General features: G+C 41.3%; 1 protein-coding gene across 4 annotated transcripts in view; it reads right to left on the minus strand.

The window, feature by feature from the left end:
- The window catches only part of HIVEP1 (HIVEP zinc finger 1), a 219,486-nt gene that overhangs the window by 73,426 nt on the left and 129,547 nt on the right, over positions 1-16,513 (minus strand). For all 4 annotated transcript variants that reach the window (XM_083187912.1, XM_083187914.1, XM_083187913.1 and 1 more), the window contains one exon: positions 9,635-9,688. In XM_083187912.1, coding sequence (XP_083044038.1) covers positions 9,635-9,688 — 54 coding nt within the window. The remainder of the gene's footprint in view (positions 1-9,634; positions 9,689-16,513) is intronic.

Raw genomic sequence — 16,513 nt, forward strand, 5'->3', positions numbered from 1 at the left:
AGTTATAGATTTTCCCGTCCGTAGGTTACAGCATTTTGTTTGTCATTTTCAGTTAAATTCACTAGGAATCACATGCGCAAACCATCTGCTCTATTAGACATTCCGCTGCCAGTTGAATTGTGTTCACGTTATTTTGTTTGTTTTGCAGTATCACTTTTGTTTGCAGGGACAGCGGAGTTCATCTAGTATGACATTGCGCTCATTACAGTAGTTTTTTACATTCTTTTGGGGTTTAATTCTTTGCACGCACGGAACAGGTTTTTTTTTTTCAACAAATCTTTATTATTCACTTTGTTTGGCTCACAGATCGGATGGTTGCCGTGGTAACCACTGAACTGAGAGTGACGTCAGACGTAGGCGCCGGTTACAGACGCCCGGAAGCGCACGCTGTCCCTGGAAGCCAGGGTGATGCTACACTGTATTTAAGAGGTGAGTGTTCACTGTTTTTTCATGTAAGCTGTTTGAGAAAAGCCTGTATTAAAGGCTGAAACGTCACAGATCAAGCCTGCCTATCTGTTTTATTTATTGAAGTCCCCAGTGCCGCGGCCATCCACTGTTTATAATTGACCCTGCAAGGGTCTTTACCGAGGGCACGGGGCCCTTTGACAAGTTTGGAGCTGAGTGCCGGCAACCCGTCCACGCAATATATATATATATATATATATATATATATATATATATATATATATCCAACAACAGTTTATCCTCAAAAAGCGCTGATCGCTGTAGTAAACATATAATGTCCCAGGTTTTTATTATTCAGACTGGTGCAGCTCTCCTGTGTGGGCCCTTCCAAGCAGCCCAATCTGTAGATTTGTAGAAAAAGGAAAGAACAAGAGGCGCACAATAGTGTAGTATTTTTGATTTAAAAGCATCAATCTTTACTCATAAAAAAGGTTCACTCACAAAGGTACAGGTGTTATCATCACAATAACACAAAAGCGCATGAATATATCACCAATTTGGGGCTATCTGGAACGTAGCACGCTGTACAAACAGTCTCTCTCCTGGACCCAGCCGCGTCACCACGTGTCACCGCGTCACCACGTTATCAAGTACATAAGATCAAAAGCCTGATGAATTGTCAAACGTGTAGTGTAATTTATATGCTGGAGTGTAATTGCGGAGCAAAATATATTGGGAAAACCAAGAGAAATTTGAAGCTGCGCATTTTAGAACACAAGCGAAGTATAGTAAATAAAGATCCCCACTCAAGCGTAGCAAGACACTTCCTAAAATGTCAAAAGTCAAGTTTGAAGAATTTTTCATTTAAAGGAATTGAACATGTAACACTAGACAAAAGGCTAGGAAATCTTCAGATAAAATTAGCAAAACGAGAAACTTGGTGGATCCACCAATTGAATACAATAGTACCTGGTGGCTTAAATGAGAATTGCGATATTGTCCCGTTTCTATAAATAATATAGAGGTTGTTCTTTAGGTGGAATGGTGACAGTTAGGGGTTAGGTCTGCTGGTGGTAGTGCCTTGGTCTGGAGGGGATATACAGTTGTTGGATGGAAACATCCCTGTCTGTCCCATGAACACTGGACCCTGGTACTGCCACAAATAGGTGTGAGAACTGTTCATGATTCCACAGAGAAGGAATAGCCATAACTGCTGTTCTACTTCATGTCTAAACTCTAGAAGTGCATTGAGGATTCAGCTACATATATGTATGCATGCATCTATGTATATGCATGCATGCATGTATGAGAAAATCTTTAAAAAAATCAAGTGTGACTATGATCATTTTATAATAGTATGTTGCAATTATGTTTTCCAAAAAAATTAATGTATGGCTCAAAATAAAGCAGGTATAGAATATATATATGTACTCTTTTAGCCAGTGTTATTAAATGTTTTTTATTTTCATTATAGGTATTTTTTATATGTGAATTCTGTGAGGCGCTGCTTTGACGGAAATGCCGGTGACTTAATCGTTTTTTTCTAATAAGATCTATGGCTACAACCTATAATAAGATGGCCGCCGTGAGTAACGGATACGTTTTCTTCACAAAAATGGCCGCCGCATTCAGTGATATGTATAGAATAACGCGAGTAAAAGGAGGCAATAAACATGTCTGAAAGAAAGTGAAAGAAGTCCGGCACTCCCCTGAAAGCAGCGCTGCTAATGATGTAATTGATGATTGCCAATCAGAGGGCTATATATACACACAAGGTCCGTGAACGGACACACCCACTGACGAAGTCCGACAAGGACGAAACGCGTTTGGGCGGAGCTGAAGGACGGAAGCTGGTGACGCGTGGTGACGCGGTGACACGTGGTGACGCGGCTGGGTCCAGGAGAGAGACTGTTTGTACAGCGTGCTATGTTCCAGATAGCCCCAAATTGGTGATATATTCATGCGCTTTTGTGTTATTGTGATGATAACACCTGTACCTTTGTGAGTGAACCTTTTTTATGAGTAAAGATTGATGCTTTCAAAAATACTACACTATTGTGCGCCTCTTGTTCTTTCCTTTTTCTACATATATATATATATATATATATATATATATATATATATATATATATATATTATTGTTAAAGACCTGTATACATACATAATAGTTGCACACATTCATACAGTGCCTGTGCCATGAGGCACACTCACCATTTTGGGTGACACTAACACAGGCTGGATACAGTGAGGTCTTCTCTCCCAGATGGCCTGACACTGTGCTGTGTGGCTCCGCCCACTTTTCGGACTGAACTGCAGGGCTGATAGAGAACACTTTGGAGCCTGGCAGGGGGTGAGATGAGGTAACTTGCCCCCTGTGCTCGTGCTCCTGAGTCCCTCTTCATTTTGCTTTGCTGTGCTAAAAGAAACTGAAAGTAAACTACAGCAGCTCTATGCAGCAAGGACTGCTGGGTATTGTAGTTTATTTTCAGTTTCTTCACACAGTTAAGAACGGCTCCTCCACACGCTAAAAGAGAGCTGCTGCAGAGGGATGGTGGGTGACTTAGGGTTACTGTCTTGCCACCAACGCTGACCTGGCAGCACCCTGGAGCCACGGTGCTTCTCTCATGGCAAGCTGCCGCCTTGCACCTCCCCATTCCGATATCCCTGCGGGGGGCCCAGTTTAGCAGGAGGTGAAAGCTAGCCTGCCTTGCTGCTTCATACTGCAGCAAGAAAATGGTCGTGTGTCACTGGTGTTGGTCTGCAGTTTAACTCTGTCGGCGGCAGGGCCCCCCTCAGCACTCGGGGCCCGGGACTGAAGTACCCACTGTCCCCCCCTGTTGGCGGCCCTGGGTATCGTCACCAAAAAACATCTTATATATATATATATATATATATATATTATTTCTATAATGTGATTGTGCAACAATGAGGGGCTTGGTGCAGGTACTGTATTCTCCTAATTAGCGATACTTAAGTGATGGGGATGGGGTTTTTTTTCATTCCTGAAATTAAAGTCAATGTGTGGCTACTGCAAATATGGGCGGCTGCTTATGTGGCTTTTGAAGTATATCAGGTTACATCATAAAAGTAATTTTTTCACATCTGTTCTGATGGAATTTATGAAGACCGAAAAGATGGCCACCAAAGGGACTGTATAGGGCAATCCTGGACTTTTACCATCATACCAATGACATTGCTGGTTGTAAGCCAACAGTTTCTGATGACTGTCAATACAGTATTAGGTGTCTATGTACTAAGCCTTGCAGATGGATCAATTAAATGGAGATAAAGGAGCAGCCAATCAGCTCCTAACTGCAATGGTAAAGGCTGTGTTTGAAAAATGAGAGGAGCTGATTGGTTGGTAGTTTATCTCTGTCCAATTTGTCGCTCTCCAAAGCTTAGTACGTCGACCCCCTAAACCTGCACTTTTCAATCACTAGTGTGCCTTGAGCTGTTCTCAACTGTGCGCCCAGATCAAGATATGTCCAAACCAGTTAACTGCCACTATCACCATTTCAACTGTTATTCATTGGTCTGTTTTAATATGAGTGGCAATGTATTTTAGTGTAATTGTTTTTTAACATGGGGTCAATGGGTATGTTTTTATCGTATGTAGGTGGTGGATGTTCATAACCGGGTAGCACTATCCAAATAACGGTCAACAAATATCCAGGTTTCCACACGGTTGTCAAAACAGACTCCTGTACCACCAACGTGTTTCGGCTGGATCAGAGTCTTCCTCAGGGTGTACAGTTTTTATGTTTATTTTATTATGTTGTTTTAAATAAAGTGTTTAAAGCAGGCATGTCCAACGTTGGCCCTCCAGATGTTGTGAAACTACACATTCCAGCATGCTTTGCAATAGTTTTAGCATTCTCTAATAGCAAAACTGTGGCAAAGCATGCTGGGATGTGTAGTTTCACAACATCTGGAGGGCCAACGTTGGACATGCCTGGTTTAAAGTTTTACACTATGAGGCTTTGCACCATCCTTTTTTCTTTGAAGGTAACCAAGGAATAGGGACAGAGATCTGCCTGTTTCTTGTTTAAAGGACACGATCAAGCCAGGCCTAGGAGAAGCCCCCTTCCGGTACGCAGTTATACTTTATTTGGGTTGTTTCTATATAAAGAACATTTTACATTGGTATGCAACATGCGTGTCTTTACATTTTATCTTTTGGGAGAAAAACCATTGGGCCTACATAAGTAAAGAGACGTTTTGAAGAAAGGCGCCCGGCTAGAATCTCATCCTATTGACACCGGATCGATCAAGGCCTAGGAGAGGTCCATTTCCAGACCAGGGTGAAACTAGGTGTCAATACATGGAAGAGATACAACCTTACCAAAGGACACTATAGGAACTAAGGACAACTCCTGAAGGTGTATTATTGGAACTTTTATTGTGGTTGAGGGGTATTCCCAATTAGGTGCGCTGGTGCCATTATTTATTTATTCTGTATTCAATTATTGTGGTAGAAGGTGATTATCACAAGCATTTTTGAAGCGTAAGAGCCCAACAATATTTATTTATGTTAAATTAGCAGATGTCCCCAGCATTGCCTGGATGTTTTCTTTACTCTCTGTTTACAGCATTTCACCCACATCTAGTCTCCTCCCTCATCTATTTCCTTTGTCCTCTGACAGTTCTTTCTTCTCTTTCTCTCCCCTTTTGCTCTTCTCTCTCGCCTCCTCTTTCTTCACCAATCCTATCTATAGCTGTTTTGGTACTTGTTTACAATCACGGCTCCCACAATGTCCATCGCATAGCAAAAAATCGCATTCGATCGCATCGCATGCGATTTTTAACAGAAATGCATCCAAATGCATTGAAATTAGTATCAAACATGTTCAATGGCCCCCAAATGTCATTTTTGAGGCTGTACCACCCCCACTATCAACGCGAACCCCCGCGAGGGGCGGCGGTATGCGTCCTACGACCTTTTCATACCCCCACTATCCACATCGGCGTGGAGTCGAGAATAGAAAGTGTGGCGAGCGCAGCGAGGGGACACTGATACCTTCACAGGTATACGCGTCCCCTCGCGGGCTTCACAGGTGTCCGCGTGCGCTCGCCACACTTCGGGCTCGGTGGCTCGCTGCGCTCGCCACACTTTCTATTCTCAACTCCACGCCGACGTGGATAGTGGGGGTATGAAAAGGTCGTAGGACGCGTACCGCCGCCGCTCGCCACGCTTCGGGTTCGCGTTGATAGTGGGGGTGGTACAGCCTGAAAAATGACATTTGGGGGCCATTGAACAGGTTTGATACTAATTTCAATGCATTTGGATGCATTTCTGTTAAAAATCGCATGCGATCGCATGCGATTTAAAAGAAAAATGCTTAAAAACGGCAAAAAATCGCATCCCATCGCATTCCACTACATATGGCATGCGATGGCATGCGATGGGAGCCGTGAAAGTACACAAGTACCGCTGTTTTGTACCTCGCTTCCATTGCCCTTCTCTATCTGCATTTGATTCTTTCCTGTATCTGATTTTTGCTCTGCTCTCTCTGTTCTACCAGTTGTGCATTTACCATTCCACTTATAGAAACACAGAATTTGACAGCAGATAATAACCACTTGGCACATCTAATCTTCTCTTGTTGTGGAAATTGCTGAGAATGTCAATACATTGTTTGCATGAATGTACATGCTCAAATTAGAATTGGGCTAGTGTTAAGCACCATACACAATACATGACCATGGCTGATATAGTTAAACACATGGGCCGCCTGTACACACTGAACAGTATTAGCCACCAATACCTTTCAGTGACGTCACTAAGACCTAATGAACATGCAGGTGGTTTGGCTATATTGCCAAATTGACCTGCATGTTCAGTAGATATCACGCATTGTAACGATGTGTGGGAGGACGCATTGTCAATAAGATTGCATGTCCACATTTAACAATACTGTGAATATTGCTCAGAAGCCCCTTTCTGTATGGGGCTTTATTTGTTTGAGGGAGATTATGGGCAGGTTTGTGGGGTGCTCAGAGTACTATTCTACTTTTTAAGAAGTCCTCAACTTTTCTTCTCTGTGTGTATGTAGACTGGTTTCATCCCTTTTTTCTCCATGGTTGTACATTGAGGTGTATTCAATGCTGTGGTGAGTGGAGCTTATTTTCAGCGAGGAAAAGCCATCCCCCCCCTCCAACCCACTCACTGTATTCAATGTTTGCCTGGAATCCTCGCCGATCCCCTTAAATGGCGAGTTTCACTGCAAATGCAGTGAGTCTGCTGCATTTTGTGGCGAGCCCTGCTGCTTTAATGGGCACACTCGCAGTTTCAACCTTGCTGAAAAGAACCAGCGAGGTGGAAATTGTAAGTGAAGCGGAGGCAGTTAAATACTCTGATAGTGAGCTATCGGGGTAGAATTAAAAGCATGGGAAATAACATAAGTGTAAAAAGAATGTTGATGTGTTGTGTCATGCCAAAACACTGTGGACTTGACACCGGCACTCGTGGGAGGGGCCATAGTTCATACCAACTTAAAAATCCAGACTTTATAACAGTTAATTTTAATATATACAAATGTGTCCTAATAAATCTAGCTTCAATATGCTACATTGTGGTGATCAATTTGATATATGACATTTGTATGTTGTGCATGACAGTCTGTATACAGAACAAAACAGAACATGTATTGACAAAAAGATCTTTTTATACAGTGGTAGACAAGCTAGGAACACAGGGCAAGGGTAGGGTGAAATCACGGGGAGTGGATGCATTTTAGCAATCAAAGAGCATGTGCACAAGGCAAGTATGAGCATACATTATCAGAAATTTGAGAGACAAGGGTCAAATGTGGCCTTCATAGTGCCAATTGAGGAACGAGAGTATATTTTAGAACTTACAGTATATACTTCAGGGAGGGGTGAAAAATTGGAGGGTAATCTGGGAATGGTAATGGTGGAGAGTATAGGTTGTAAAAATGACACGTCTTCCCATAATCGGCCAAAGAAATCTTCCAACTAATACATTGTTTAACAAAGCTTCTCTGTTATCACTAAAACTATTAGTTGCTTTCATGGGTTTTTTTTGTATTTATTTCTAAGAAACGGGGTTTCAGGTAAGATATAAAGAATTTACTTTGTGCTTAGATATAAACATTAAAAATGTTCAATGACAAGGAGATGGATCTATGATAAAGGAATTGCTGACAACAATGTAAAGTTCATGATTAAGAGCTATAATGCTGTGGTTGTGTAAGAAGCACTGATAACTATGCATGAATCGTGACCATAAAGGCATTGAAGGACACTACAGCCATAAATAACAGAAACTGAAGAGAACGCCAATAATAACTAAGCTACATATTTGTATACATCCTTAAAGAAAAACCTTGTGTTGTGGAATGGTATAGAACCTTAAACATACTTTAGTTCTCTTTTATTATGATAAGGACAGAAATCTCACATGTAGAGCTGCATAATGTTAAGGGGGTATGCAATGTCTGCCGATATTTCCAACAGTGGAAATATTGTCAGTTAAGGTATTTAGACCCGCCCAGGACTTGCCATCCCAGCCAGGACCAGCCTTCTACAGACCCGCCTTCCTGAGGAGGAGAATCCGTAGTCAGAAACTGCCATGGATTGACAAAACCATGTCCGTTTCTCCACAAACAGGCGTTTTAACCATTCCTCTGACATTCCGACACTCAACAGCCAGTAAATTGAGTTCCGGCTGTCAAGTATCATTCGAGTGAAGCTAAAATGGCCTGTTGAGACGTTCTGACAGTTGGTGTCCTGGATTGAATACCCCCATAAATCTTTATCATAGGAACTACATCTGCAAATTACTTTTGAAAAAAAATCGACAACTGGTAAAATGTAACTCAAAATATTTTTGACTAACAAAAACAAATTTATACTGGGTGTCTTAAGTGACTAAAGGCAAAGAGTTTTGCATAGCAAAGTCAACAAAGAATCTACATCACACATTCATAAGTGACAGAAGTGTTTAACCCAGTGGTCAGGGAACTCTGTCCTCATTACCGAACACAGTGCATGTTTTGCTGGTAACCCAGCAGGTGCACAAGTGTACTAATTACTCACGGACACATAATATAAGGTCCGCAGGTGGAGTTAATTATTTCACTTGTGATTCTGTGAGGAGACCTGCAAAACATGAACTGCGTGGGGTAATGAGGACCGAGTTCCCGGACCACTGGTTTAACCTATGATAGGAAATCAAATTTCCACATGATTAATGATCTTGTGCTTCCGTTTAGAGAGCTCACAAGTACATAGCCTTCCATACAGTTTTAGTTATTTAAACAATCTATGTACTGTGCATATAACCTAAGCAGTATAAAAATGTAGATTTGTTCTTGTTTATGCGAACATGTAAGTGGCTAGCAGGAAAAGGGTGCCAGACGGGGTCGCGACAGTCGGGATCCCGACAGTCATTTACCCGACAGACGGGTTCCCGACGGCCAACGGCTATTTGTCCTTGTGGGGGTCCACGACCCCCACAGAGGGAGAAAAGAATAGGTGGCGACCGTAGCGAGCCACCATGCCCGCAGCGAGCCCGCAAGGGGCTTTGTTGCGCTCACCATGCTGTCTGAGTCCGGCCAGTCGGGATCCCGACATTGGGCTAATGACTGTCGGAACCCTTTACCACACCCTATACCACCCCCGCAGGAAAAAAGGTATACAAACTCCTTACAATATTTTGAATCTGTAAAATGCCTGGCACAATTCATGTTCCCAAGAGTTTTGTGATTGTTTGTGCAACAAACTGTGCTGCTATGTGTACAACTGCGATATCAAAAATGCTAAATCTTGGAAACCATATCCATTGCTCTTGCGCTTTTTTTCCATTGGGCACTTATGTGAATGTGGTAGTGACAGTTTTACTTACTTAAACACATCCACAGTGAATTGTATTCAAGAAAAGTTAATAAGTTATCGCCCTGTGTTTACAAAGTCACACTAGTACACAAACTGTTGTACTACGCTTGAATGCGTTTAAAGATAGATGCCCTGCTAGGTTAATATGTAAATGTGGTTATCTTAAGTCTAGTTCACGTCAGCAAAATAACATTAGATTTATGCTAGACATCAAATACAATTATTGCCCAATTCAGAGATTATCAGTCGATTGGGATGATAATAGTGCGGTGCATGGCATATAATGCACTAGACAACATTTTACAGATTAACAAGAAAAAGAAGAGAAAAGTAAAAAAAAAAAACAAAAAAAAAAACAATGGAGAAACATTACCTTTCTGTGGCTCTTCCGGACTTGACAGCTTTTTTTGTGCTTCCTCTATTTTATCTACAATAAAGAAAAATATTGATTGTTAAATTCAAATCCGTAAAGTATTAGAAGTAATCATGTTGTCAAAACATAAGAGAGAACATACTGTACATTAAAACAAATAAGGTTATAGTAGCAACACCATGGTTTAAAACACATTTCATTATTCTTTTTTTAAATGTTAAAATTTCCATAAAGTAAACATTAGAAATGAAGGTTTTTGTGAAGCAGCAAGGGTGATCAAAGAACGACAACTACTATGTATAGATATATATATTCTATATATTCAGTATTTTATAGTTTGCACTGTATTTAAAATAAATATATTGTGAAATTATATTATTTTATGCTATGATTATTTACCCCTTTATGTATTTATTTATTTAGTAACAGATTCTTATATAGCCCATACGTATTCCGCAGCGCTTTACAGAAAATATTTAAACATTCACATCAGTCCCTGCCAAAGTGGAGCTTACAATCCATATTCCCTACCACATGTACATGAACACACATTCATTCTTGGGTTAATTTTGTTAGGAGCCAAATAACCTACAAGTATACTTTTGGATTGTGACAGGAAACCCTTGCAAGTACAGGGAGAATATACACACTCTGCACAGTTAGGGCCATGGTGGGAATATAACCCATGACCTCTGTGCTGTGAGGCAGTAATGCTAACCATTACACCATCTGTACTGCCCCTTTAAGAGTCTACAACAGGTAAATGAGCCATCAGGGCCAAAACTGCTGTAGTAGGTACTTTAACCATTACTGCTTTGTCTAATAGTTAATATCCCGACCTCTACGCTCCTCATAAGATCTGCGTCTCTCATCCACACTCATTAATTGCTCCCTGAAAACTCACCTCTCCAGGCAAGCTTATCAAATTCCAGCACCAGCCACTTAACCTTCATATATCATTCCTATCTAATTACATCCCCACTGTACAGTCCACACATATCCACTCTTTCTTTTTCACATTTTCCATCCTCCTGACCCATGGCCAAACTGCTGGGTCACCGTATCTTACAGCACACCAGGAACCTTTGCATTCTGGTGGCATTAATGCAGTAAAGACTACAGTATTTATCCTTATCTATCAATACCTATTTTCCTATAGATTGTAAGCTTGAGAGCAGGGCCCTCCTACCTTTTGACGGTCTCCTTTAGTAAAGTGAAATGGAATATGCTGCGCTATATAAGAAACTGTTAATAAATAAAATAAATCCAGTCTTTTTTTATAACCATGTTTGTCCCCAACTGTAAAGCCGCACAGAGTAATCTGGCAATACTGGATATTATGTTTTAACTAGTGTTTTGGTGCATTTAATTTCTCAAACACATCCAGTTCTATTAAATACAAATGCATGCCATGGGGAAGCCTGCAAAATGTAGGTTAGAGCAGCGGTTTAATGGTTGTTAAAGTAGTTCCGGTCTCCTACAGTATTGAACTGTTGAGCAGGGTTGAACTGTTCTAAGATCAACTGAACAAAGTCATAATCAAATTAAATTAACAGAAAATATAAGTTGCACAGCTTTATAACTGGCTGTATTTTTGTTTCAAAACAAAAAGTTTTTTTGGTCTCATTTTGAGACAAGATTCTGATTTAGAAGTAAAAACAAAACAAAAACAAATACAGTACCTGTTCATCTGGACAAACCAATCTGCAAATACATTATTTTGCGTGCAGGGTAAATACATTTTAAATCTGCACCAAATACAGGGGAGCATGGTTATTCCAAGGTGCAGAGTTACTTGCTCTTTTGCTTTACTCCTAACCTCAGAATGAGGCTCTATATGCCTTGTTGCTGCGGTCTCTGATACCGGATGAATTGATAAGCTGCATTGTTAATTAGTTTAGGCAAGTGGTCCTCCTTTTATCCTCACTACTACAATTTCAAGTGATAGTACTTTTTTTAACATGTTAAACCATATAAGCCAGTAGGTGGCAGGCTGGTGAGTAGCTGATCTAAATCATAGTACCATAGGTAGAGTCTCAAATTCTGCAGTGATTAAGCTGAAAACAACTGAGTGTACAAGTTCAATATGAGAATGTATTCTGCACCCTCCTCTCTTCTAGAACATTTCTAAAATACATTAAATTGCAAAGAATCAATAGATTCTACTGACCTGTATCCAATAAATCTTAATGCAGGCTATATAGTAAATGTTACTGAAATGTTGGCATGGTGTACATAGGAGAATATGTCCTCAGAATGTCTTTTTCTACAAGCGCCTCCTTTTTCATTGAAGGGAACGGGTCCAATTAACCCAGGTTACCCATTTACACTGCACAGCGAGCTGCGTTGAACCCATGTTCAACCCTGCTTGCTACCCAGGTAGAAATGCCGGGTCTCACGATTTTGTCCTTTGTTACTTATCCTTTTAATATCTGTTCTACTATAACAGCCTATCAGAAATTAAAGCACAATTATAAAATGACTACTGTTCACCAGTCATAAATCTTTGTTTTAAAGAACAAATAAAATGTTTCCAATAACATTCTGATAAAGGTTAAATGTCTTGAGAAAAAAATGGACCGATGTGTTTGAGAGAATTTAGACAATTCGGGCCATATTTGCCAATTCTTAAGTTTTGAACACAATAATTCTACTAATAATTTTATCGCCGCTTACCATGAAAAAAGTAATGATTAATTGGCTGTAAAACACTGCCTGAGGCTGGTGGTTTGTGTGTGTGTGTGTATGTGTAAGAAAAACAACAACATTGTATACAGTGTTTCACCCTCACACAAAAAAAAAACCTTGCATCAGTACCAGAATTTTATTTTGTGAGTGGGAAACACAGTAAACATTTTTTTTTTTAAGGTAGTCAATATTTGTTGAGCCTGCACACACTTGTAACAATAGGGGGGTCACCTATTTTGTCAGTCCCATGGCACCACAGTTTCTGATGGCAGTCCTGCACACACATTCAAACGGCCAGTGCACTCCTCTTCCAGTTGCAAAATAAATAAAGTTGTAATGGGAAAAAAACACCCCATGCCTTGTCTAGCAGTACTTTCATGCAGAGATTACTGTGCTGCGTCCAGCAAGTGGCATCCATAGGAATGCATACCTCCCAATTTTGGATTGCAGAGGGAGGTTTGCCCAAATTTTGGGGCACGGCCTAGTGGAAAGGGGCATGGCATATACTCGCTGAGCACCCCCTCGTTTTCACCGCTGTGGGGGCATGAATAGATGCGGACATTCCCACAGAGAGCAGGACAGTTGGGAGCTATGGGAATGTACCTAGTGGGAAATCCATCACTTGTGTAAAACACTAATAACATCTGGACATAGTTCCTTTTCTAAAGTAATTGGATGCTTGTTAAACCTTTAAGATAAATTATTTCCTTACAAGTGAGTTTTGTCAGAACTGCTGATGCCTGGAGCAAGATAATCTGTAACACAGTAGTTGTTATAACTGACAATGGTAACACTTCCAAGCATCAGAACACTGCTTTCAAACCTAATACTTGCAATTCAGCTGTTCTAAAAAGGTATTGATGACTGCGCGTGTATAAAAAATAAATATGCCCATGAACATGTAGATAGATATGGAAGACCTCTTCTACCAGGTAGTAAAATGTCTTGGACTATAATCATTACAAAGCTGTATTTGTTGGGTTGCTTTGTCACATACAGTATGTGATTATCTATGGTGGCAGTGGCATCATAAACATACTGATGTACAGATGTGGCCTATACAATATGGCTAGCTGCCACATCCTTTGTGATGGCCCAAAGGCACAGGACTGAATAAACTTACTGTAAGGTCTGACGGTAGTGTTTTTCTTCAGCACCTGGTAAAAGCTGGTGCAGTAATGGTAATGTGGAAAGCATATGAGGTCACCCTGCGTGCTCACAGATTAGTACAGAATATATTGCAAGCAGTCATGCTGATGCTAATCTCATTGCAAAGCCTAGACAGCCACTTAATGCATTTTCTCATAGAAGCTCTTGTAGCTAACAGAGGATGCTGGATTCTAGGAAACACAAATGAGTCACTTCAAAATTATTTTCCTCCCAGATTATTAGTCCACAAAATAGCATATGCAGCCTGGATGAAGAGATAATAACTTCTTGAAGTACATTTGTCTTGGTTATCAGAAAGGTGAAATTGAAATAATCCTCGAAATGTAAAAACACGTAAAGATGTAGCTGCGCTGACCATTGACAGATCGCCACCCTTCTTGCCCATACTTGTTGTGCCAAATTGACACCTGTGATGTGGAATCTCCATGTTGCAATTCCCCGCTCAGTTTCTATGAGCAGCAGGAGCAAATTTGACACATGCGCATGGCGACGGAATATCATCAATCACGAGAGTTGCACGTGGCAATTGGCACGACAACGATTTGTATATAAGCCCAATACACACTAAGCGATATTTTACATTTATATCAGTAATTTTCCCCCTTCTGAGCGATATCTTAAAATATCGCTTGGTGTGTATGCTAAATATCATCACTGACGCGCGCTCCCGTGGGTCGTTTATGATGCCCTCCATTAGTCTGCGGATACATGAAAAGGGAGCACATTGTTAACAAGGGCCATGCTACAGAATGGCCCCCATTCCCCTCGCAGCTCCCCCCTCCCTCTCCTCAACATCGGCAAGTGTGTATGCACTTGCCAATACTGGCACTGCACCGGTTCCATGCCACCACCAATATCAACAGGTACACAAATTGCGTAGTGTGTATCCACCTTTAGTTCTTGATTCTGTAGTAATAATTGTGCCCATCCGATTTTCAAACGAAATTAAATATATAGGAATATATGAGAAGTAACCTAGTGTTCATTCAAGCACCCTGCATCTTTCAAAACCCATGCAGTTCCTCTTCCCTGCTCAAGGGTGTCGCTCCCTGCTGTGGTGCTTCTAACACGGTGTTATCTGTATTTCAGCATGGATATGCAGACTAGTCCTGTGCTAGGAGCATCACAGCAGGGATGAGAAATGGTGACATTCCAGACAGAGAAGAGAAACGGCACGGTTTTTGGATATAGGAAAAAAATAGATTGCCTCTTTGTGCCACACAGCACACACAAACACCACACATAAGCGTTGCATACACCTGAACCTCCTAGCACACAGCATGCCTTGTCAGTGCCAAGGGCCTCATTCAGCCGTTGTCATTTAACAAATGTTCAAAAATTACAACTCTTGTCGGTAGGCTGTGGGTGGTCGCACAGCACAAGACAAGGCCTACCAGCACCCTAGTAACCTCCCCACAATGGGCCTGCATGCATCGTTTGTGTGTGAGCACTCTTGAGGAGTTTCTTCTGTAAATGGCAGACTCTTTGATGTAATCAGCCAAGGTGAGGAGATCGTCTGTTGAACAACCAGATTAAAGTCCTTTAATCATGTGTTTCAGCAAGGTTTCTATGGCTTTAGTAACCTAAGAACGCACCAGGGTAGGTCTGAAAATAACCTCACCCACTGTATAAATGGACTTTAAAAATTAGAGATTACCTTAATCTGCCAACTCCTTTAAAGAGGTGGCACCTGTTACCGGCAAAACCATCCACACAAACTAATCAACCAGGGGGTTGAGTCTGCCATTTTGCTCTGGCATCCTCTTGGGATGTTTCCTTGCCAGTTCCAACTGATCATCAAGTTTCTGCGTTATAGGAAAGGTGAACAAGGATTTTTGTTTCCTGCAGAAGAGAGGTTTGGAAGGCTCCTGATTCAAATCAGAACCCCCCCAGTACCTGTATTACAATGAAGATGAGAGCTTCTACTGCCTGGATAGATGTCTCGGAGGAGGATTTCCCTCCTTTGGAATCGGAGAGCTCCCGAAGCTCCCCATCCTCGACAAATAAGATGCATTCTTCCTCCTTTGAGTCATCTGACTGGAGAATGGGGGGAATCAGCATTTTACTTATTGAGAACACAGACCTGGTAAATGGGAAGAGGTAGACATAGCCTGTATTAGAGACTCCAACGGTTTGGTGAGTATCTGTGCCCATGCAGATTCAAGTGCAGCCAAGGGACCCAATAAAATTGCCAGAGTTCCGAACGACTATCCTTCTGAGAAGGCCAGGTGTGACATGACACTCATAAGGGTCATCGTCCATGCCAGTGTAATTTCTGGAACTGGCCCCTGAGAAGGGCATGCAGTTGTGTCACAGGATTGATACACATAATAGCGTGTGACTGTGTAAAATTTGTTTACAATCAAAGAGCTTCTGAGAAGTTTTTAACCTGCCATAATACACTTCACACATGTAAGATACAAGGAGGAGTGACACAACTCTCAACAGATATTTGTCTTATAGTGTGTATAGACGGTAAGATTTGGCTTCCCATGTTCCCGATATAGGTAACATGGGAAGCCATATCGCATGCAAATTGCATGCTTTTTTAGGGCTTGCGAGCCTGATGCGCTGCCGATGCGCGCTCCCATGTGAGCGCATAATAGGCAGCCAGATAGAGAGGGCAGGCAAGACTATATAGTGCAGATCTGCACTATATAGTGTAAATTGTGCCCCTCTAGCATGCCGTGAGATGCGAGTCCCGATGTGATCTGATCGCGTTGGGACTCGCATCTCATGGCAGGATCTGCCGTGTGTAGACACCATTAGTATAAACTAGTTATTAAGTATAAATACAAATATATAGATATACCAGATATTAAATAGACATATATTCCTCTGAAGGGAATCTCGAACTCCCATCTTGTCAGGGAGAAGGGCAATACTGTAGGGATGGACATCGGAATTCCACCATTAAATGATGGTCATCAAAGGAACTTTATAGGAAAGAAAATAATATGATTAGCATAGGCCCGTTTTTATGCAGGCACAAACATCTTCAGCTTGACCATGCATGCGCGA

Source organism: Crinia signifera, chromosome 5 (assembly GCF_055691185.1).
Source record: "Crinia signifera chromosome 5, ASM5569118v1, whole genome shotgun sequence".
Lineage (NCBI taxonomy): Eukaryota > Metazoa > Chordata > Amphibia > Anura > Myobatrachidae > Crinia > Crinia signifera.